Source organism: Delphinus delphis, chromosome 5 (genome assembly GCF_949987515.2).
Source record: "Delphinus delphis chromosome 5, mDelDel1.2, whole genome shotgun sequence".
NCBI lineage: Eukaryota > Metazoa > Chordata > Mammalia > Artiodactyla > Delphinidae > Delphinus > Delphinus delphis.
This window is the reverse complement of record NC_082687.1, coordinates 35,897,298-35,922,685: the sequence shown is the minus strand read 5'-3', so window position 1 is coordinate 35,922,685 and position 25,388 is coordinate 35,897,298. Positions and strand designations below refer to the sequence as shown.

The window sequence follows — 25,388 nt, the reverse complement described above, 5'->3', positions numbered from 1 at the left end:
AGGTGGAGTCTTACTTTCCAGCTTGAAGGGACAGAGGCTGAGGCTGGGGTTTAGGCATGATGTCAATGAAGTCTTACCCTGGATGAGGGCTGATTGGCACTGGAGGTGTCTTCAGCCAGGACCAGATCCATAATCTGCAGGGCCCTGAGCAAAATGAAAATGCAGGATCCCTTGTTCCTAAACTATTAAGAATTTCAAGATGGCAACAGCAGAGCATTAAATCATTCATGGAGTTCTTCTGGGCATAAAACTCTGTGCAAATGTACACATGTCCATGAAGCTGGTCTTATCTACAACATATTAACTTAACTAGAAAGTTAGAAAAGGAACTCCAACAGTGTCTATATGATATAAAACCATCTGGTTTACTGAAACTGGAACTTTGGCACCATTTAAGTAAAATGGTTGCTTGTTTGAATTTTTCTCAAATCAGCTATTTAACTTGTGGTATATGAATTTAGCTCAGAGTTTTCTTTCATACCTGGCTCCACTCTCTAGAGCTTTATCCTTAAGATAAGACTTGTGCTTGCTTACTGCAAAATGGCAACTGTGAAATTAATAGCTACTCGTAGTTTTTAATATCAGGCTCAGAGATGATATTAATTGCACAATAAAGGGTCAAGTGTTAGCTCACATTTATTGAACAGAGGGAGAGCTTGTGATAAGTTCATGCAGGCACACAGGAAAAATGCATGGAGAAGAAATTCATAAAAATGTAATGATGTCCAATTATTAGGAAGGCTGAATTAGTTCATTTAACTGGTATATTTTCTTTTATGCTAAAAATAATAAATTAAAATGATATTAGGCTCCCTTTCTCCTGTATTCTACATAGCTCCAAGTTTCATATTTAGTTTGTCTTTTTGCTAATAAAAATTATGTTCTTACAAAAAAGTCAAAGATTAGGAACTTTCTGGGTATCTCTGCTTGGTTGTTGACACCTAGCTGTCCTTTACCCACAGAAAGGTAGCTGGGTTTCTGGGCAGGAATCTCCCAGCATGCCCTACTCTTGCTCAGATGTAGGATAACCAAGATTATCACCCTTTTATTTTTGCCTTCCTCCAGGATGTGCATTTCTCAATCTCTAATCCACCAAGTTTGGGATTTTATAAGGGCAAATCTAAGTTTTATTCAGAAGATACCAATTATCTATAGAGAAACTAGCACTCAAAACCTTTTTTATTCTGAAATAATTTCAGATTTGCACAACTGTGGCAAAAATAATGCAAGTGTAACCTTCAACCAATTTCTCTAAATGTTAATATCTTACACATATCATAGTACAATTATTAAAACTGGGAAATTAACATTGTTATCATTCTATAATCTACAGATCTTATTCAAATTTTGCCAGTTATCTCACTGATTTTAAAATGTTCAAGCTGATTTTGTAGTAAGATGTAGCTGATAACATGTAGTTTTCTGATTTAAGAATTTTTCCCTAAAATGTGTTTACCATCTGAGTTGTTTGTAATCTTAGAGGAAACACTGATACTGGTGAAAATTTGAAATTGTCATATTAAGGCAAACTTTCTCTATAAATGATCCAGTTTTACTGCTTGAATGGGAAATTTGTTTCCTCTAAACTCTGGAAAGATGAATTTGTGAACTTCAATAACAATGCAACAATTTCTAGATTTAAAAAATTGAATATTTTACCCACTGAAAATTTCTTTCTCTTCTTTGATTATGCCCTCTGCCCAATGATATATCATGTAACATAATGATAACCCAGATGTATATAGTATTGTATTAGGGGCTTGACTTACTTAATATGAAATGGCCTAACTTGGATTGGATTGATATGAAATAAGGAATATTCCCAATAACATATATAGAATATATTAAAAAATAATAGAAGAAAGAAATGGAGGCAATCCAAATGTTCGTTGACAGATGACTAGATAAAATGTGGTGTATACATACAGTGGAATACTATGCAGCTTTAAAAAAGAAAATCCTTTCACATAATACCACATAGATGAACCTTGAGGACATTATGCTGAATGAAGTGAGCCAGTGACAAAAGGACAAATACTGTATGGTCCTACTCCTATGAAGTATCTAAAGTAGTCAAAATCCTAGAAACAGAAAGTAGAAAGGTGGTTGCTAAGAGCTGAGGGCAGGAGGGGAGAGGGAATTAGTGCTTAATGGACAGAGAGTTTCAATTTTGCAGGATGAAAAAGTTCTAGAAATCTGTTCCACAAGAATGTCAATACAATGAACACCATTGAACTGTACACTTCAAAGTGGTTAGGGTGGTGAATTTAATGCTATGTAGTTTTTAAAGTCACAATTTAAAAAAATAGTAGAAGAGGTGGAAGCAGTTAGAAATAAGGATTGAACAAGCTGGCAAAAAGCTGACAATTGTAGAGGCAGCGTGACGGGTATATGAGTCATTATACTATTTTATTTTATTTTATTTATTTATTATTTTTTTTATTATACTATTTTAAAATATATTTTAGAAGTCTGTATAATAAAAAGCTGAAAGAAAGAAAGGAAGAAGGAAAGAAGAAAAGAAAGGAAGGAAGGAAAAAAGAAAGAAAAGGAAGAAAGAAAGAAAGAAAGAAAGAAAGAAAGAAAGAAAGAAAGAAAGGAAGGAAGAAAGAAAGAAAAGAAAGAAAGAAAAGAAAGAAAGAAAAGAAAGAAAGGAAAAAAGAAAGGACTTCCCTGGTGGTCTAGTGGTTAAGACTACATGCTCCCAATGCAGTGGGCCCAGGTTTGATCCCTGGTCAGGGAACTTCATCCTGCATGCTTCAACTAAGAGTTTGCATGCCGCAACTAAATATCCCGAATGCCACAACTAAAAAGATCCTGCATGCCACAACTAAGACCTGGCACAGCCAAATAAATAAATAAATAAATAAATATTTAGAAAGAAAGAAATGTTTCTAACTCCTGGATAATATTTTTGTAACATTATTTATAATCACACAGCATTCTTGATCCAAAATGAAAATAGCATTTCTCTTATGAAAATATTTTAGTTGAATTTTTAACTGTCAAAATAAAACTCAAAATTAAAAAAAAAACAACGCTGGAAAGATCTTGACAACAGAGATGACACTAGAAAAAAATCTAAAATCATCTCAAATCCTACCACCCACTAGAAATACTTTAGTGTATAGACTCCAAAGTTTTTTTTTGTTTGGCTGCTCCAAATGGCTTTCAGGATCTTAGTTCCCTAACAAGGGATCAAACCCAGGCTCTTGGCAGTGAAAGCCTGGAATCCTAACCACTGGACCACCAGGGAATTCCCCTTTACTCCAGAATTTTAAACAAATAATATTTTTTAGTGTCAGTTTGTTACTGACTTTGCTCAGAGAAAAAGAACCTATACTGACACCATGTAGAAAATGACTTCTTCCTTGTTTATCAAGAAAGTCTTTCAAAATAGCACATAAATTAGCTATTACACACTGTATATGCAAAACTATGTGTTTATACATAGGCTTTTTTTCCCCCGTAGGGAAGCCAAAGCTTTCACCAAGCTTTCAAAGGCTGCTGTGACTTAAATGGGTTGAGAACCACTGCTTTAGATTATATATTCAATTCAAACAACTCTTTGCAGCCAGTCATTTCTTCATTAAGGAAAATTTTGAAGGATTTTAAAAAAATTGAATTCAACTTTGAAATTATTAACACACATCTTCACCAAGGGAAAATAACCACCTAAGGCCGGATTAAAGCACTTTGTTAGTAATTTTCACTGGCATTAATTTCACTTTTCTTTGGGTGAACAGTTATTTATAATGTACTTGGTGCCCTACTCTGTTGTAATCTTTAAAGCAAGAATCACATCGTAATCTCTAATTTTTCTATAGCCTAGTATCATCTGTTTCCTATCAACACTTTTTTTTTTTTTTTTTTGCAGTACGCGGGCTTCTCACTGTTGTGGCCTCTCCCGTTGCGGAGCGCAGGCTCCGGACGCGCAGGCCCAGCGGCCATGGCTCACGGGCCCAGCCGCTCCGCGGCACGAACCCGTGTCCCCTCCATCGGCAGGCGGACTCCCAACCACTGCGCCACCAGGGAAGCCCTATCAACACTTTTTAAATGAAATTCATGCTGAATAATATCTTTTCTTGCATGAACTCTAGAAAAAGACCTGTTTGGTTTGAAAATAGTCTGTGAGTTGGTGCAGTCTGTTTATTTTGGATATTCTGTTTGTTGAATTCCCTAAGATAAAAAGGAGCACTCAAATTTGCAATATTATGAGATAACCAGGTAGGCTAGAACTACAATATTGTTTGAAGTATTTAAGTTATATCATTCCAAATTGAATTCAACATTGAGTGGTCTTCTTTTCCTCCTACATAGATAGTATAATTTTGGTGATTGAAAAATAGGGTATGTTTTCAGAGCAGATCAGAGTGTGGGTAAGAGCTCGGAAAGGGGAGGCTGAAAAGAGAATGAATACAATGGAGGAGAAAGTGAGGACTAAATGCACCAAAATAATTCAACAAAGTATGAACTAATGAATAAAGAGCCATTGGAATGAAAAAGGTATTGAGAAACCAAAAGAAAAAAAATTCTAGCTATTTGAATTAGATATTGGAATAGGCAATTTCGGTTTTGAGTTATTGTTCTGAAATTGTTATCTTTTTTTTTTTTTTTGTTTGCGGTACGCGGGCCTCTCACTGTTGTGGCCTCTCCCGATGCGGAACACAGACTCCGGATGCGCAGGCTCAGCGGCCATGGCTCACGGGCCTAGCCGCTCTGCGGCATGTGGGATCTTCCTGGATCGGGGCACGAACCCGTGTCCCCTGCATCGGCAGGCGGATTCTCAATCACTGAGCCACCAGGCAAGCCCTGAAATTGTTATCTTAATTTACACAGGTTAGCCTCATACTTAAAAGTAACAAAATCTCTATTGAAATAATGGTTCATTATTAGAGTCCAATAGGTAAATGATTTTGCTTTTCATAAGTATTTTGATGTGAATTTATAACCGTTCTTTAACTGCACACTGAGTTTGTAAAGCTAGTTTGAATGGGAAGTGATTGCATCCTAGGCAAGTCAGAATGTGATTACTGTTACTATAAAAGATTCCTTCTGTAGACTGAAATTTTGTGTTCCTCCAAAATTCGTATGTGGAAAGCTAATCCCCAGTGTGATGGTATTTAGAGGTGGAGCCTTTGGGAAATGATTAGGTCATGAGGGCAGAAACCTCATGAATGGGATTAGTGTCCTTATTAAAGAGGAATAATATTCCCCAGAGGAATCTCTCACACACCCCCCCCCCCCTTCTGCCATGTGAATACACAGGGAAAAACCTTCACCAGACATTGAATTTGCCAGCATCTTGATCTTGGATTTCCCAGTCTCTAGAACCGTGAGATATAAATTTCTGTTGTTTATAAGCCACCCAGTTTACGGTATTTTGTTATAGCAGTCTGAACAGATTAAGACAGTTCTCATGAAATACATGTCACTTAACTTTCCTACAATCCCATTCTTGTTGCAAGCAGCTGACAGGCAAATTTGATCAGATGTAGCGTAACCAATCAAATAAAGAAGGGGTTTTCAACAAAACACCTAGCATATTTAAAGAAGTAAATTGAAAAAGTTATGCTATCTAATAATCTTAGATACAAGAGAAAGCAAAAAGAAAGTGCGAAAGGACACTTAGGACAGGGGTTGGAATTTCCTCCCTATGGTTTCTCATATAATTTATGGAGAAATAAGCACAGAGGTAACTGTTGGATTTGTTGTAATTATATTTAGGACAGCCAAGTTCTGACACGGAGCTGCACTAAATTCAAAGTTAATGTCATAAAAAGCAATGCTTCTCAAACTTTAACGTACATATCAATCACCTAGGCCTCCTTTAAAAAAGTACAGACTCTGATTATGTAAGTCTGGGGTGGGACCTAAGAGTTTGCATTTCCAACATGCTTTCATGTGATGGCCATGGTGCAAGGGAATAGAGCAATGCTGTGATGAGTCTTTTGAGTATCATGCCCTCAATAAATGGGGAACTTGAATGTTAGATGTTATCTCATCCTTAAAAACATTATCATATGCATAATATAAGATTTAGATCCGAGACTAACTGAAAAATTTCTCTTCAGCCATACATTTACTTCGGCGTCCCTTTAAGCTGTGCACAAATCTGAAGGAGCTGGGCATTGCTACTCTTAGACCTGGGCACGCAGACACCTTGCCTCAGCCCTGCGCCTCAGAGAGTCTTCCTCTTTGAAGTGACTTCTTTGAAATGTTCTAAGTCCTCTTTTGGTGCTGGCCCTGTTTCTCCCCTTGGAGAGCTGTCTGTCTCTCTGTGCACATGGAATTGACCAGATGTCCTGGAGCTCTTGTATGTATGGTGTCATCCTGGGGCTGTTTTCAGACCCCAGTTCTAGGAGAGGTGCCTGGTGAGCAGATTACTGCTGCTGCTGGTTGGCAAGGTATTTCCTTTGCAGGATCATGTGAAATTGGGCTGTTGAAGTGATGCTGACATGCTGATTTGGGGTGATTCGCACTTATTTTGGATATAGGTCTAATTTAGGGCTCTAGGCTATCTAAGGTCCACTGCTCAGGCCATATGTGTGGGCCCAGGCATCCACTTTCACTGTCTATGTGCTAACCATGCTGCCACTTCTGCTGTATAACACCCAAGGGCTCCAGGGGTGGCATCAGGTGTCCTTACACTCCTTGCCACTGGCATTTAGGGCAGTTGCCCCATCCCCTTTGTAGGTTCTACACCATGGGTCAAGGAGTCCTTTGGGAGTGGCTGCATCTATCACTTCTGAGGGCTTTCTAGATGTTCTTCACCACAACAATGGACCCTTCTGATGGATGTGGTGATGCTCTCTTCTCCCTGGTTAGTGTGTTAAGCTCTCCCAGATGAGAAACAGACATTCCTTGCATGAATTTGACTATTTATTTTGTTATGCCTAAAATCCCCTTCCTGCTGGTGGTGATGTATGAGAGACAAGGTGCAGTCAGTGTTGAAAAAGTTCACATTCTAGGAATGCAATAATTATGGCCTAAAGAGTTCAAGGCAAGACATAGAATATGTGTTGTTCCATGTTATGCTATAACATTCTAAATGATAAATTTAACATGACCAGAAAACAAATTATTCAAGTTTCCTGCACACTCTGGGTCAGGCTTGAATTTGTGGTTATTATCAAAGAAGTGCCATAACAGTCTTCGAGTGACTGGAAGCTAGTATTTACAAGTAGCACAATGGATGGCGCAAAATCAAGAGTAATGATGTGACTAACATGATACAGATGGTAGTAGAGTGTTGTAGAGGCTAGAAGATTCATATTATTTTAATACAAACATGTTACAAGCACCATGGTGTTATGAGAAATAATAGCATTACTATCGTTTCTTGTGCTGAAAGATATGAAATTGGCAAGAAATGGCTCATTTAAGGAAAAAAAAGAAATGACTCTTGAACCAAACAAGAAGAAATAGCACCTGGATACCAAGAAGAATCTTTACTTGCATCGAGTGGACAATAAATAATTTTGTTATTATTCTAAATCTTCATCAATATATCCCTGTACCTCAATGGACCTATGAATTATATAATACTTTTTCTTTTTTTTTGGCCACACCATGCGGCTTGCAGGATCTTAGTTCCCCATCCGGGGATCGAACCTGTGCTGCCTGCAGTGGAAGTGTGGAGTCTTAACCACTGGACTGGCAGGGAAGTCCCTGTAATACATTTTTAATCGACTTATTTATATAGACAGGAACCCACAGGAAACATTTGCCCAGGGCCCTGCACACCCTAGAGTTAGCCCTGGAACTGGGATTTTGGTGTTAGTGAGTACCCTTGAGGAGATTTCTGAGATGGAGATTGTCATAGTAAAACATTTAGAAACATACCTGGAACTGACAAGGAAGAAGTCAATAGTCAAAGTATACAGGAAAAAGAGAGCTCGATACTTGTGCTTCCAGGTATTTCTCTGAGTTTCACTCACAAAGGCTTAAAGCCAAAAATTGGATTAAAAAGGGAAAGTTTTTCTTTGCATCTAACGTTGGGATTTCATTTATATGCGTCAGTTCCTAACTCAAATCCTCAGATCCTTTCTCTCACACTCAGAAAAATCAAAACTTCTTACTGTGGCCTGTGTGGTCTCCAACAGTCTGGTATCTCTTTTGGCACGTCACCTACAACACTGCCCACTTGCTCGTCCACTCTGGCCTCAGTGACCCTCATACAGTTCTTCAGAGAAGTTTGTTCCTTCGTCAGAATTTGCACTTTCCTTTCCCTAGATATTTGCACAGGCCATGCTTTCACTTCACACATATTTCTACCCAAAAATGTTAGTTCTCAGAGAGATCTTCCTTGACTCTATTATTTTATTATTTATTTATTTATTTGTCTGGGCTGGGTCTTAGTTGAGGCACGCGAGATCTTTAGCTGCGGCATGTGGGATCTAATTCCCTGACCCAGGATCGAACCCAGGTCCCCTGCATTGGGTGCTTGGAGTCTTAACCACTGTACCACCAGGAAGTCCCAACTCTTATTATTTTAGAAACTCTCTCTCATGATATCTGCAGTCTGTTGTTTGTCCTACTAGAATGTGAGCTCCATTAAGGCAAGAAGTTTGCTTTATTCACTCATGTTTCCCGGGGTCTAGAACTGTGGCTGACACTCAATAAGTATTTGTTAAGTAAATAAAGAGTAAATAAATTGAGAAAAATTGGAAACATCCTAAATGTTATATTACAAAGGAATGATCAAATATAGTACCATTTAGTACTGTGTGCCCATGAAAAAAGATGAGGTTAAACTCTATATACTGAAAGAAAAGGCTTTGGGCATGCGTTGGTCAGTTAAAAAAGCAAGTTACAGAATATAATGTGTGTCTTGAAACAATTTGTGTAACACATGCAGTAAAAGAATGTAATGTATTTCTCATATATGTGCTTGTGCATGCATTAGAAAAAGATAGGAAGATTGTACATTAATAGTACATTCAGGGACTGGGATTGTGCGGGGTGGGTTTATATTTTTTACTATACATATTCATCTTTTGAAGTTTTGTAATCATACTTTTAAAATAATACATTTTAAGGTTCTCTCATAAATTCTTAGTTTTAAGGCAAACAATTAAAAGAATATCATGAACAAAAATTATTGCCGAAGTAACAAGGAAAAAAATCGTAAAACAATAGTACTCTGCTCAGTGCCTCACATACAAAGGACTCAGTAAGTTTCAGCACATACACCAACACTCCTAACTGTCAAAGAAGCTGGAGTTGGGAGAACCCCTTGTTCCCCTCAACATCTGCAAGATCTCTCTGCTACCACCCAGATCCTTGCTTCCTGAAGGAGGCTCACAGAGACTCAGAGATTAGAAATCAAAACTCTTAATTTTATAACTACAAGAGGTCATTTTTTAAAAGCACAACAACACATTTATCATTTGTTTTTAAGAAATTGTTTTTATTAATGATTTGTTTTTAATGAGGATAAAATAGGAGGATAGTCGATGTAAAAGCAGCCTATAACATGTGTGAAAAACACAGAAAACAAGATTATTCTTGATGTAGTTGGAATCAGATTTTTCTTTCTATTAAGAAAAAAAAAAAGACCACTCTCTTTTCCCCTCCATCTCTCAGATCTGTGGTGCACTATTAGGTAGCCAGCCTAGTTCCTTTCCCTGTGTTAGCTTTCATTTTTGAAGCTCAAAACTGTCTAAACATCTCTGGTACCAATGATATGTGAAAGCATAAACTACAAAGAAGAGGTTACCATGGGGTTAAAATTTTAGATACTCTGAGATTCAAGAGAGAGTCACCTTTTATAATGTCATAGTATTTTAAGAGATTATAAAAAGGGCAGAAAGTGTGGAGGGTCCACTCTTGGTGGATATAAGAGCTATATAAGGGACAGAATCAGGTGAGAAAGCTCTGTTTGGGGCTGATGAAAAATGGAGAAGCTAGAGAAAGCTCCCAAACATTGAGTTTCATAGGAGTAATCTTTCTGCCTTTTGGAGCACAGCTGCCTGCTTAACTTGATCTCTAACTGCTCACTCACACTGTGTACTTGCTGACATTCTGTGGCCTGGCTACAGTTTGGAAGACTACTTTAAGAACAGTCTTAAAACTTCCCTCTGTAAATAAGTTCTTTTTGTATTTACGGTCAGGGAGGTAGCTTTGTCCACCTTTAAACGGAAAGAAAAGAAATGAAATCTCTTAAAGAAAAATGACCCTTTTAAGTATGTTTATGTAAGCATAGAAGTTTTTAAGAGGCATGGAATAAAAAATGGATCTGACTATTAAAACTACAGAAATAATCTCGAGAAATAGAAAGACAGGTGATTAGTCTTGTTCATTTGACCACTGCTAGTGCCAAACCAATGTTTTTAATATTAATGGCATTGTAAAATGTGAAATAGAGCTTTGAAGCATTGACTCTAAACTTAGTTCCACATCATTAAGGTGCATACGTCTCAGCCTGGAGCACATTTATTCATTTCATTTTGGTTTTGTGGCCAACCACTGCTTCAAATTGAATATCCAGTACATGATTTATGGCTGCCAAGGCACGTTCAGGAAGAAATCTGTATGAAAAAAAGATGAAAAAATTTCAATTTAAAATCTTTGACACCAGAGTTCTTTTTTGTTGTCAGTTAAAAATACCCTGAGAGTTATCTGGTTTGCATTTAGTTTTCTTCTGTTCTTTCTTCACATCTACCTCTCTCTTTTTTTTGTGTGTATCTTTTAATACTCACAGTTCAAATATTATGCAAATATAAAGAAAGCACTGATATATACCACTCTTCTCACCTTCTCATATTAGTCAACTATTATATGAAATCTTATGTGAGTAAAGACCTAAAACTGAAGATCTAGGCTTATTGCTGTAACTGTCAATGAATCCTGATGCTAAGAGTTCACAGAGCAACACCACCAGAATCCATTCCATCTGCCTCTCCACCTCTCCTTGAGTTTTTACTGAATATCTATTGATATTATGCCCTCTATAATAAGGTAGACTAAAGTACTTTAAAAACAGCTACTCCCGGGCTTCCCTGGTGGCGCAGTGGTTGAGAGTCCGCCTGCCGATGCAGGGGACACGGGTTAGTGCCCCAGTCCGGGAAGATCCCACATGCCGCGGAGCGGCTGGGCCTGTGAGCCATGGCCACTAAGCCTGCGCGTCCGGAGCCTGTGCTCCGCAACGGAAGAGGCCACAACAGTGAGAGGCCCCCGCGTACCGCAAAAACAAACAAACAAACAAACAAAAAAACCGGCTACTCCCTTTGAGGAGCTTATTGTTTAGCTAAGAGGCTAAACAACAGGCTCAGATGGTTTCACTGTTGAATTCTACAAAATGTTTAAGAAGGAAATAATACCCATTCAACACAAGTTATTCCAGAAAAGAGAAGAGGAGGGAATACTTTCCAACTCAGTTTATGAGGTAAGTGTTATCCTGACACAAAAATCAGACAATGACATTACAATGCAGGGTTGGTTTAATCTTTAAAACGAGTCAGTGTAATGCACCATATGAACAAACTAAAATAGAAAGACCATAATACCTTAACATATTCAGTAAAAGCATTTGACAAAATCTGTATCTACTCTTGATGAATATGCTCATCAAAGTAGTAATAGAAGGGAACTTCTTCAACCTGATAAAGAGAAAATGAAAAAAATCTACAGCTGATATCATTCTTAATTGTGAAAGACTGACTACTTTCCTCTGAGGATCAGAAACAACACTTGGATGTGTGTTTTCACCAATCCTCTCTGACATTGCATAGGAGGTTCTAGCCAGTGTGATAAGGCAAGAAATAAAAAACATATAGACTGGAAAAAAAGAAGTAAAAGTATCTTTATTTGCAGGAAATATGATCATCTGTGTAAAAATGTCTGTTAGAATCTACAAAAAAGCTACTAGAAGTGAGTTTAGCAAGGTTGCTAAATACAGATCAAAGTGCAAAAATCAAATATATGCTAGCAACAAACAATGGGAAATAGAAAATTTAAAAAAATGCCATTTGCAATAGCATAAAAACCATGAAATACTTTGGGATAAACCTGACAAAAGGTGTGTAAGATTTGTACACTGAAAACTACAAAATACTGTGTAGACATATTGAGAAAGATGAAAAAATAAAAAGGTACCTTGTGTTCTTTGTGCTCTTGGATTTGAAGACTCAATATTGTTAATATGTCTGCTCTCCCCCAATTGATCTATAGATTCAATGCAGTCTTAATCAAACCCCCAGCAGGCTTCTTTATAGACCCTTTATTTTTAGCTAGTTCACCATATTGCATTCTCTCTTTAAACTGTCTTTCCTTCAGTTAGAATAGTCTCTGGCAAAGACTGGCCAGAGGTAATAGATGGAGTAGAGAAAATGAATCATTCTCTTTTTATAGATTGAGTAAGGTAATAGTAGAGGAAACTTAACTCTTCTCCCCAGGCATGGAGAATTTCCATGGCAAATTTCACAACTGAAAAACTCTCCATAATGATAGCTCTATCAGTGTTGTAGTATTTTAGGTGTTTTGTGCTGTACTTACCTCTCTAGTGTTAGGAAGATATTGAGATATGATGGAACAAAAATCATTTTCTTATTGGTAAGTATTCCATCTATCAAGCTTCTTGCAACTTCATTTGTCTCCAATACAGGGAATAGTCTGTGATTAAAAAAGAAAAGTTTGGTCCTTTTTGTTGTTTTTTATAATTAGCAAAAGCAGGAAAATTATCTTCTCACTAATTAGGATTTAAAAGCTTCCAGGGGCTTCCCTGGTGGCGCAGTGGTTAAGAATCCGCCTGCCAATGCAGGGGACACGGGTTCGAGCTCTGGTCCAGGAAGATCTCACATGCCATGGGGCAACTAAGCCCGTGCACCACAACTACTGAGTCTGCACTCTAGAGCCCACGAGCCACAACTACTGAGCCCGTGCACCACAACTATTGAGGCCCACAAGCCTAGAGCCTGTACTCTGCCACAAGAGAAACCACCACAATGAGAAGGCCATGCACCACAATGAAGAGTAGCCCCCGCTCGCCGCAACTAGAGAAAGCCCCCACGCAGCAACAAAGACCCAACGGAGCCAAAAATAAAGAATAAATTAAATAAATAAATTTATTTAAAAAATAATAATAAAAAAATAAAAGCTTCCAGGATTCACTGCACAAATGCCACCTGCCTTCCCTCCCCCATGCCACATTGATGTTTTGTTATCACAATCTACCACTTTCACATCCAGTAGGTGTGTTTCATGGCTCACTCAGTCAAAACATCAAAATGGTGGTGAGGAATTAGATAATAGAAGAGAAGAGGAGCCAGGCAAGGAAGAGTAGTGGGTAGGACTGATCAAAGGACAGAAAGGAAACATGTGGCATCTTTCTTCAGGGCTTGTTAGATATGAGAAGAGAAATCTATAGCTAAGTACACTTGCTTTCTTCTTATGAGAAGAGAAATCTATAGCTAAGTACACTTGCTTTCTTGTGGAGGTATCCCACAAAGCTGGATTGTTTTGAGGGCATTTAGTACTTGAGATTCACTGCTGACTTGCCTATGCTGAAGTTTAATGAGAGTTCAAGACATGCATAGGGAGTATTACATTACAACTAGAGGTGTGACCTTGATTATACTGAAGACTGTATACATGGGTTCTTGAGAAGTATTCACAACCACAGACCAGTATAGAATGCCCATTAATGCAAGATGATGACAGGAAATTAAAATGTAAATGGATTGAAAGTATTGCACCAAAGTTAAGTTGTCTAGGCATAGGCTGAATGGCTTAGTGAATACAAAGGTTGTGCGGAGGAGTTAAGTAAGTAGTGACTGTTATAACTTCCTTCCCTGAGATACATGTGATTTACTTCAGATTATTATGTGATTGAGGTTTCCATGACTTTGAGTGGCAAGCCAGCAGAGAGTAATACAAATCAATAGTTTTCTAAATTATTGGGTACTACCTCTTCCCTCCCTGATTTCCCCTACCTGGGTCTATCAACCCTGTCTCTGAGCCAAGCCTCACATTAGTATATGGACATGTTAGCCTTTGCCAAGGAAGTTCAGAATCAGGTAGTCTGGGTGATACCAATTCCAAAGTTTCAGCATTGCCTGGGTCAGTCCCCAGGGTCACCCCCAGGAACCCACATACCCGAGATCATATTAGCCTTACTCTTGTCATCTATTTTGCCTTCCCCTCTGGAAGAACTGGTACTCTGGGCTCACACTAAGCCTGAATGCTTACCAAGAGGATTTGTACTGGGCCCAGTTTCCTATTTCAGAAAACTGAGCCCAGAGTCCCAATTATATCACTGTATTTACTTACGTACAGTACCGTGTACTTGTTAAGTACTTGTGTTCTAACACAGTTAAGGACTCAACTGCCAGGGAGTGGCTACAGCTCTGGAGATGACGCAGCTAATTCAGTTTCAGAGTCAGTAGTTTCAAACGAGGCTGAGCTTAAAAGGGAATTTGTTAGCTCCTTTGAATGACTATATTTAAGACTAATTCCTTTCCAATAATAAATTGGCTTCAGATTAGCAAGCTCAGTATATTTTGTTAACCTGTAGCAGAATGTTTATTAGAATCGAGGCAAATTGTGAAGCAGGTGTATTAATTTTAGGGTCCTTATCCTCACCTTTCCGCTTTATTCCTCTTTTCAGGGCCAATTTCTCCTCTCTTATCGTCTCAAATCCTCCTTTACCAGAAACAAAGTACTTGGTCAAGAAATTCACCTTGGACTTCCCTGGTGGTGCAGTGGTTAAGAATCTGCCTGCCAATGCAGGGGACACAGGTTCGAGCCCTGGTCCGCGAAGATCCCACATGCTGTGGAGCAGCTAAGCCCGTGTGCCACAACTACTGAAGCCCGTGTGCCTAGAACCCGTGCTCCGCAACAAGAGAAGCCACTGCAATGAGAAGCCCGCGCACCACAAGCAAGAGTAGCCCCCGCTCACCGCAACTAGAGAAAGCCCGCGCGCAGCAACGGAAGACCCAATGCAGCCAAAAATAAAAAAAATTTTAAAAAAAAGTTCTCAGTTTAGAAAAAAAAAGAAAAAGAAATTCACCTTGACTGAGGGGTTAAAGACTCAGCTTATTGCCCCGGAGCACAGACTCCGGACGCGCAGGCTCAGCGGCCATGGCTCACGGGCCCAGCCACTCCGTGGCATGTAGGGATCTTCCTGGACCGGGGCACGAACCCGGGTCCCCTGTCTCGGCAGGCAGACTCTCAACCGCGGCGCCACCAGGGAATCTCGGAACGTTTGTATTTTAAAGGAGGACAGAGTGGTAGCCATGATCAAATGCATGTGGTTATATTTACTATGTCAATGTTTTGCAAACCTGCCTCCAGAGTTACCTGGTTTCCTTGTAAACAAAGCAAAACATTCTTGGAGCTCGTTTCACTCTACTGAATCAGAATCTCTAAGGACGAGCCTAAGCACATGTATTTTTTATATAAGCACAGTGATGACGCTTAGGATCAGGCAAGTTTGGAAGATGTTGGAGTACTTTGTGCTAGCTCTGTGGCCAGTGCTGTCGAATATGGAAACGGGGCATATACCTGTGCCTTTCCATACTCTATTGAGGAGGATGAACCGCGAGCGGGAGGGGGGAGGTGAGGTAACATTCGTTTTGGGGGTGTGGTTTCCAGGAGAGGACACTCTTGCCATCACCGCCGAAGCACACCTCTCCATCCGACCCACCCGCATTCTCACTCCCTCTTAACACCTGCGTGTGTGTTGAGTCTTTCACCTGGACACGAATAAATACCCAATGCCTGATTCATTGGCAGCTGATCACTTCTACTAGCCCCTAATGCATTTTTCCCCTTTGTTCATCTAATTTCAAAGTGAAAACATAAAGGCAATACAATAACATTAATAAGAAAAAATGTTTTTCCTTTTTTGTTTTCTATTTTCTCAGTTGACCCACCTAAAAATTTCTCATGTAGGTTTCATACCAATTTCTCATGCCATATTTCCATCTTAACTTGATTTTGACCTTACCTTGTGCTTGGGTTTTTGGTGAACCCAGTATTCACAAAAACTGGGCAGAGACACGAGGTTTTGATACCAGTTTTTCCCAAGGCTTCAAATTCTGATGTCAGAGCTCGGTGGAAGCCAACAGCAGCAAATTTGCTGGAACTGTAAGAGAATTATCCACCCCTGTTAGCTAAGGGAAAGTGAAACATTCCTCAGCTTTCTGTGAGAGGAAAATGTTGATTTTGTTTGAGAACACATAAAAGCCAAACCCCCAAGTCTTCCACTTGGTCATCTATTTTCATTTACATTTTCTTATCTGATTTCACTGAATTCTGAATTTACCGATTTTTTTTTATTATCGGTGATAAACAATAGAACAAATTTTAATAACTTTGATTGACTTGCTTACTGCTCATTCTACCTATAAGGTTTTTCCATTCAATCTTTAAACTGTTTTCTAATCAGTTTTTACTGCTGTTTTTATTTTGAAAAATATGAATCAGGAAAATCATGTTTAGAAAAACTATGTAACTACTATCTGTATTAACAAACTTCTGTGGGACTCTACACATTTCTCTCTCTCTTGATAGTTTCTCTTTTGAAATGCGGAGTTCACTTTGGCTTCTTAATTTCATTGTGAAGATCTGGAGTAAAAAGACTTCAGGTGATGTGGGTGTGTTAGTGTGTGCAACCTTCAACATATTACTTTGTCTTCTTCCTTTGATTTTCTGATCTTTAAAATGCTGGTGATAGGGACTTCCCTGGTGGTCCAGTGGTTAAGACTCTGCGCTTCCAATGCAGGGGGTGCAGGTTTGATCCTGAGTTGGGGAACTAAGATCCCACACGCCGCACAGTGCAGCCAAAAAAAAAAATAAAATTCATTTATAAAAAGATGCTGGTAATAAAATATAGAGCCATCTTGGGGATTAAATCAAATAGCATATGCATAATAACTTTATTACCTATAAGAAGCTATGTAATGTTAATTGTATTTTTGACTCAGATGACAAGAACCATAAAGTTAAAGGCTGGCTGCTCTCTTAAAGGAAAAGAGAAAAGGAAAACAATTGTTACATTGGGTTTCCCCATTTCTAAACATTAAAACAATATTAAATGTTTAATCTGTGAAATTCTGATTTGTGTTTTAAGATGCTAGAGGCAGCTTGAAACAACCATATGTGTGTGCAAGGACACCTTAACCTACAGCGAAAATTAACTACATCTGTGACTACATTTGGTGTCAGAAATAATTTGGTCCGTGACCAAATTCAACCTTGAACATGGATGTGTAGGTAAGTAATAAACCAACTAACTATCCACCCCCAATCCCCACCCACTGATACACATGAATTGGCTGTTACAAAAAGAATTGGCCAAAACGTTAAGAAATTAAATTTTTCTATGAGGTTGATATAAGACCAGAATAAGGAAATGAGATGCCATTGAAGGAGTGTATGAAGAAAAGATATTTTGCAAATAGTGTGTCTTTAGGGAGTTCCCACTTTCGTTTCTTTATGTCCTTGGTAGAGCATGGAATATGCTATCTGCATCTTTTAATACGGTAAAGGCTTTCTCTCAATCCCTCTCTCTCTCTCTCTCTCTCTCTCTCTCTCTCTCTCTGTCTCACACACACACACACACACACACACACAATCTTTCATGGCACAAGCACACTGAAAAATGTTTTGATCCAGGAGCCACTCTGTTTAGCTTATCTTGGGCATGCAGGCCATGGCGTAGATTTGTGTTCATTTGGACTTCCTTATATTTTGCTTCTTAGTCTGTGAGTTCCTTCTTTTTTTTTTTGTTTTTTAGTTCCTTATTTCCTTTATGAGCATCTACTCATTCCAGGATACAATGGAAACATGCTTGGCATTACTGTTTTCTTTCATTGCTCTGTGGAGGAGTTTTCAGAAATCTAAAAATATTTTAAATGATTTTTCATTTAAAACCAGTTTCCTTGTTTTAGGAGAAGTCATTTTTAAGAGTTTATTCTAAACTACTGTATACATTCTGTAAATCCAAATTTTCTGCTATGAGACTTTTTATAGCTTTTATTTTTTGCAAGGCATTTGACTTTTTGTTCTAAGAAGATTCAAAAATGAAGAAAACACAATTCTAGCTCTCCAGAAATAAATAAATAAAATAAAGAAAAATAAAACAAATTACCTGTTATGAGGACTGGAATCTGAGGTCTAATAAAACCTTAAAAGTGTAAAAATATATAGCACTACTAGAAAGTAATACTTACCAATATGGAATAATATAAGGAATCACTCCGTGGCCGCATAGTGAAGCCACTGTGACAATGTGGCCATGGTTTCTCTGCATCATCGCTGGAAGAAGTGCCTTTGTGATCTTCAGGATCATTGCGGAACCAAAAGAAACAATGACACAGGTGTTAAGTTTCCAAATTAGGTAGTTTTATTCTATTTATTTTATTTTATTTTTGCGGTACGCGGGCCTCTCACTGTTGTGGCCTCTCCCGTTGCGGAGGACAGGCTGCGGATGCGCAGGCTCAGCAGCCATGGCTCACGAGCCCAGCCGCTCCGCGGAATGTGGGATCTTCCCGGACCAGGGCACGAACCCGTGTCCCCTGCATCGGCAGGCGGACTCTCAACCACTGCGCCACCAGGGAAGTCCAGTAGTTTTACTTTTAAGACAAAATGTCATTTAAGACAACTTTTTCGATGAAATGAAATACGTGCCAAGATTCCATGATTACTTCTCCACCGATGACAGAAATGAAAAAAAGATTAAAACAATTGGTTTGAGCTGGCATCGAGTGCTGTGCACTGCATACCACATGCCAAGAACTCATCTTAAAATCCCTCTTCTTCTCTTCAGAGGGAATCAAAAATCTCTTTTATGGATCCATCATCTAAACAATATTATTAAGGGAAAAATTCAGAGTTTTCAGAGCTGAGAAAATTCCGTATGGTAATCTGGTATCATGTACTTTTTTGTTTGTTTGTTTGGGGCTTCATCTTGCTAATGAGAAGAGTTAAAATCTTGTGTACCTATATCAAGTTGAGCAGAAAAAGCTGAGTCCTGTACTGACCCATGGTCATTATGTACCATGATTAGGGAGATTAGTATCTCCCTATTTGTAATACTGTGCATTATATGTTGATGTTACAGGAAACAAAAAGTCTTTCTTTACCTCCAAAAAGCTTTACTGTTTGGTGAGAAATATCAATACTATTTTATAAATGCACCCTATGGACCCTGTGCAAATTCATAGAGCCAGAATTGCCAAACCAAGCCACCCCCAAATTCCTGACCCACAGAAACTGTGAGAGGAATATGAACATTTATTCTGGCTTTAATCCACTAAGTTTTGATATAATTGTTATGCAGCTGTAGACAACGAATACATGGGGTCTCTAAGTAGTTTGGTGGGCATAATAATTAATTCTCATTAGCATGTGTGAGGGGCTTGGGAAAATGGGGGAATACATCTCTTTTTTTCTTCTCTCTTCCAGAATCCAGATCTGTCCTATGTTCTACACTAATATTGAGGCACTGGAAGATTAATTCATATAAATGCTCTCTACAAAGACATATTTCAGTCTCTCACAAAACCAAACAATTATAAGAGGTCTGTAGAGCCTTAACTCTAAGCTCCAGCCTGACCTAGAGCTTTGCTCAGAGTTCCAGCCAGAAGAACACCCAACCCCTATATAACCCAAGTAGTGAGTTCTTTGTCCTTTCTGTTCTAAAATTCCATGACATGAGGTCACAAGTGAATGTACACTGTATGTGTTTTCTCTAAAGCACTGAAAAGGTGTACACTGACAATCCTTAGGAAAGCTCCATAAATATTTTTTGAGTGCCCAGTACATGCCAGGATTTGTGTTAGGTACTGGTGGATAAGGCAGACTAACTAGCCTACATTCTGGTGAGTCACGTCCCCTTGAAATCTGTGCCCTTCTGTCAGAGACATGAATATTGGATGATTGTTGTTTTAAGGCAAAGATATGGAGTTTCCCATCCAGAAGGATGTGAACTCAATTATGAACTTCATGTACCTTAAGAGGAATTGTCAGACATACACAAACTAGGAATATTTCTGATTCACGCTCACCCAAAAATGTCCTAGGATGTTGACCTCAAAAGTTTTGGTAATCTCTTCATCCTTTGTACTAAGAAGGTCAGCTGGATATATTGCCCCAGCATTATTCACCACGATAGTTACATCACCCACCTCTTTCTTTACCTGTTGAAATAGAAAGAACATGTTCATTGGGTGTAGTATCGAAACTTAAAGTTTTGGGGCTGATATCATCCAGGGATTAGATTCTTTATTCTGTTTGATGATATCTCTCAGAGTTCAGGCAGGAAAGAGCTTTAGTCCAAAGAGTGCTTGCCAAGAAGACACTGTCATAAAGCTGGGGTAAACTGTTTTTTTTAACAGCTAAATTTCAGTACCCAGTACATCATAGATATTTTTTGAAACTTACCAATAAGATGAAATTAATATTTGTGTTGATTGATATATCTGTTCTAACCAAATATTTTAAAAGTGCTAATTGAGTAATCCTGTTTTCACTACCTACTAGCTACATGACCTTAGTCTGACATATCAGTTCTTACCAAATATTTTTAAAGTACTAATTGAGTAATCCTGGCTCTGCCACCTACTAGCTACATGACCTGGTCTGGCTTATACCCTCTGAATCTGTTTGCTCACCTGTCAAGTGAGGTTAAGAGGGTTATTGTAGGGATTAAATCAAAGGGTACAACCATTTTCAGAGTGCTTTGTCCATTGTATTTGATATTTACCCTTAAAAATTGTTATAATAATTATTAATATTATATTTTCTATAGAAGATTAGATTGGCACCAACATAAATAAAATCTCAAAGAGGAAATATTTAAAGGAAAAAATAAAGGAATTACTGCAAAAGTAATAGGACTAAAATGAAAGTAGAAAGTTATCCTTTTCCCTGATGATAAATCTTTTCTCTGTCACTCTGTGCAGCTGCTCAAACTTCTAACCAGAATGAAATCGATTAATTAATCGATTAATTAATTAATTAATAGGCAGAGTTGAGTGGATTATATGGAAGGAAAAGGTTTATGTCCTTCCTTGTTCACACAACTACCTCAGTTAGCAGAGGCTAAAAAAAAAAAACAAATCTAATTTAAATTAGGCAGTCACAAAGAACCTTTTCATATTCCATGTAAGGGGACACAAAATTATGGGAAGAAATTTGTATTCTGAAGTCTCACCTGGTTTACAGAGTCATAAATCTCTTCTCTGTTACTGCAGTCTACCACAAACACATGTGTAATGGCCCCTAGTTTTCTGCATTCAGCTGCAGTTTCCTCAACGCCATGCTGTAATTGGAAAAAAGCAAATTCCAAAAGATGTAGGTCAGTGAGGGGACAAGAGTGAGGGAGAAAGCATTGGAGAAGAAATTTTTTTTAAGATTAAAATTCACGTCCAAAATGTCCCACTTGTTTGTAAGCAAATTTCCTGAGAGGCACCGCTTGCCTAACTCGCAGAGATTATACCTGGCTTTTCTGCCAGGGAAGGCTCATGTAAGTCTCACGAGTTTTCACTTGTTTTGCTACATTCTCATAGCTTAAAGAACATGCTTGAAAGATGTTGCTCTTTGTGGTATCATGAAAGGAGATGTTTGAGTATGGAGAAGAATACTCAATATATACTTAACATATGTTTGTTGAGCACCAACTATGTAATAGACAGTAAAGCACCTAGCAGATTGTAAAAATTTTAGGATTGCGTGCATGTGAGAGAAGGCACGAAGAAATTCTGTCACATATTCTTCTTTTTTATTTGCTTTTTGTCTTGCCAGACCTTTAAAAAATACATTCCTAGCTCAACAGTCTGCTCTGGGGCCAGGTTTGGTTCATTGGCTGTAGTTTGCTAACCCCTGTTCTTGCCTATCCTGTGAGGTATTGGGTTGGCCAAAAAGTTCGTTCGGGTTTTTCTGTACGATGTTCTTTCTGTTACAGAACATCGTACAGAAAAACCCGAACGAACTTTTTGGCCAACCCAATATTATCCCCGTTTCAGATAAGGAAACTGAGGCTGAGAGAAATTGTCTGCTCAATTTAAACAATTTGGAAGTACCCTGGCTCCTGAGTCTATGTTATCAAACTTGCATATCATGGCATAAAAATCACTGCTAAGGTCTCAGTTATGTTCCCTTCATCAAACCATCCTGATGGGGACTTCCCTGGTGGTCCAGTGGTAAAGAATCTGCCTTCCAATGCAGGGGACGCGGGTTCAATCCCTGGTCAGGGAACTAGGATCTCACATGCCGAGGGGCAACTGAGCTCTTGTGCTACAACTAGTGAGCTCGTGCTCCTTTACTAGAGAACCTGCGTGCAAACTACAGAGTCCAAGTGCCCTGGAACCCATGTGCCACAACTATAGAGCCCATGAGCGCTGGAGCCTGTGCACCACAACTAGAGAGAGAAAACCTGCATGCCACAACTAGAGAGAAGCCCTCAAGCAGGAATGAAAGGTCCCACATGCTTCAATGAAGATCCCATGCCACAACTAAGACCCTGGACAGCCAAAAATAAATAAATAAATAAATAAAAAATAAATCTTAAAAAAAAAAAAAGCTATTGGGTGCCATGACCATAGTCCTCTTCCAACTCGCTCTCCGCAACTAGATGTAATGGGTAATATGGCACTTGTACTTTAAACAACAACTACTACAAAAATCCTATCCTGATGCATATGTAGAGTAAGGCTCCAGGGAATTTAGTTACCAAACTTCGAGAAAGACAAATACAAATATAAGCAAATGTTAAGTCAAATAAGTTCGGGCCTCTCATTGTTGTGGCTTCTCCCGTTGCCGAGCACAGGCTCCAGACGCGCAGGCTCAGCAGCCATGGCTCACCGGCCCAGCCACTTCGCAGCATGTGGGATCTTCCCGGACCGGGGCACGAACCCCTGTCCCCTGCATCGGCAGGCAGACTCTCAACCACTGCGCCACCAGGGGAGCCCCAAGTCAAATAAGTTTTTAAACACCTGTCTCACTTGTAACTTTAAAAGGTGGGTAAATGAATCCAGTACCTTATTAATATCCCACAGAACCAGTCTGCTCTTCCGTTTTGCAAATTCATAGGCAGTATGCCTTCCTATTCCATGCCCAGCTCCTGTAATGAGAACAATCTCTCCAGCCACAGATTTTCTCCTCTGGGGAATGAAAACCTTCACCAAGGATTCTAAGTAGGAGTAGATGATGATGATCAGAAGCAGGAGGAGATCCAAGATAATATTCATGGCTCTGCTCTGTACTCTTCTCCTCTGGTTCAGTCCCTGTCTAGTCCCAGCAAAGAGCCACCCTCTTCAGAGAGCTCCAGGGAAGAGCTGTGTTCCAGGTGTTGATGGGACTGGCAGAGGTAAGCTAGATTTGCAGGCAGGCTTTGTCCATGTGTTCTAATGCGTTAGATGCACTTTGAGCTTTTGAAGTGGTATCAATTGCTAGTAAAAACTTGGCACGGGGACAAGGGAACTCAAGAGAAAGTCCTCTCTGGATTTTCTTTTTGGTTGTTGTTGTTTAATACTATATTTTACTAGTTTTCAAGCACTGATTTGACATCTATATACCTTGATTTAAAAGTTGATATTTTATTTTGTATTCAGCTCATACTCAATTAAGTTTAAAATGAATGCAAGCATAGTATAGGGCATAAGTTATTTAAAAGTAAACCATTTATCATTGGAGTGAAATCAGGTCATGGGATTTATGGTAGCTAACAGTTCAATGAAATGGTGCCCTCTTATTGTATCTATCATTCCATTTCTCTACATTTGTACCTCCATCGTCCATGCCTATTCCCATGTGCTAATTGCTATTACATTCCACAGTAAAGGCAGTTTTAAACTTCCTCTACTTTCAGGAGGCACACTTTTCTTGCAGTTCAGTTTCTGAAGAAAAATGATCAATATTGGGGCTTCCCTGGTGGCACAGTGGTTAAGAATCCGCCTGCCAATGCAGGGGACAAGGGTTCGAGCCCTGGTTTGGGAAGATCCCACACGCTGCGGAGCAACGAAGCCCATGCGCCACAACTACTGAAGCCCGCGCACCTAGAGCCAGTGCTCCGCGACAATAGAAACCACCGCAATGAGAGGCCTGCACACCGCAACAAAGAGTAGCCCCTGCTCTCCGCAACAAGAGAAAAACCCACACGCAGCAACAAAGACCCAACACAGCCAAAAATAAAGTAAAATAAATTTATTAAAAAAAATCAATATTTATTACTGTAGTGAAATCAATACTCTGATTTATTTGCCCAAAGTTAATTAGGACCAATTCTTTTTATTCTGCTAATAAAAAAACTCACTTTTTTAAATTCAGGAGAAACATTAGCACCTTTCTTTTATCATTCTTAAGCAGCTCTCTGGCATAATATGGACTTACTTTCTGAGAAGCAGTTCTGTTCTATGTTTCACCATGGCAACTGAAAAAAAGATGCACAACCTAAAAAATGAGAATTATGTTTTATTTGGTGGCCTGAGGACTATAGCCTGATGTTATACCCTCTCAGACAGTGTACTGCTCCAAAGAGGTAAAGGAGGAGCTGATAGGGATAGAGTAGGGTAATCAAATAGTTAGTTTAGGGAATTCCCTGGCAGTCCAGTGGTTAGGACTCTGTGCTTTCACTGCCGAGGGCGCAGGTTCAATCCCTGGTCGGGGAACTAAGATCCTGCATGCTGCATGATGCAGCCAAAAAAAAAAATTAGAAGTCCCACTAGGGGACTGTAGATAGAGAGGGAACTTTCGGGGGCTTTGGGAAACCACAGTAAGTCAACGATCACTCAAGAAAGCAATGGGAAAATCTTGCAACTTTGTGGGCTTGCTTGACTTGTGAAACAGAGCAAATCGCTTAGCAGCAAAGCCAGACAGGCTTGCTTAGCAACAAAACCATGCAATGGAGGCATGAGTCATGCCTGAAGACAATAAAACAATAGTGGAAAAATAAGGCCTACATCCCGCCCAGTGAATGTCAACAAGTTAATGACCCCCAGGACATGCTCTCTTCACACATAACAAGCAGTAATTTGGGAAAGGTGACACTTCAAAGTGAAAGACCGTCATTATACTGAGACCTGAAATAATTTTTCCATAGCACCATGACAGTCCCGGATGGGCCACATAGTGCCAAAAACTCCCCCACCCAACAGTTAGGAGGAGTTGATGGAAGACTCGAAGAAGGAGGAAGAAGATGGTCTCCCCCCTCAATCCCGCTCTTCCTTTGATTATAAAAATGTAACCCACTAACGCTTGCTTGCCTGCCTGCTTGTTTGTAAGCTCACAAGTGTCCTATTCTAATAAATCACTTCTTAACTATCACTTTGCCTTTTACTGAATTCTTTTTATGCTGAGACAAAAAGAGCCAGAGCTCCTCCGAGCCCCCTGCCGCCGAGACGCATTTCTGTGGTTTCAGAACCAGGATGTATAGTAGTTTTTGC

General features: G+C 39.2%; 1 protein-coding gene across 1 annotated transcript; it reads right to left on the bottom strand.

Annotated features, from left to right (window-relative positions):
- Positions 1 to 9,395: 9,395 nt before the first annotated feature.
- On the bottom strand, positions 9,396 to 23,341 carry LOC132425841 (17-beta-hydroxysteroid dehydrogenase 13). Its single transcript, XM_060012194.1, has 7 exons — positions 22,986 to 23,341; positions 21,161 to 21,268; positions 20,013 to 20,144; positions 18,177 to 18,283; positions 15,950 to 16,087; positions 12,499 to 12,615; positions 9,396 to 10,532 (listed from the first exon to the last, which is right to left on the bottom strand). The coding sequence occupies exons 1-7, from the start codon at positions 23,193 to 23,195 to the stop codon at positions 10,442 to 10,444; spliced, it is 903 nt and encodes a 300-aa protein (XP_059868177.1). The 5' UTR covers positions 23,196 to 23,341; the 3' UTR covers positions 9,396 to 10,441.
- Between the last annotated feature and the right edge of the window lie 2,047 nt (positions 23,342 to 25,388).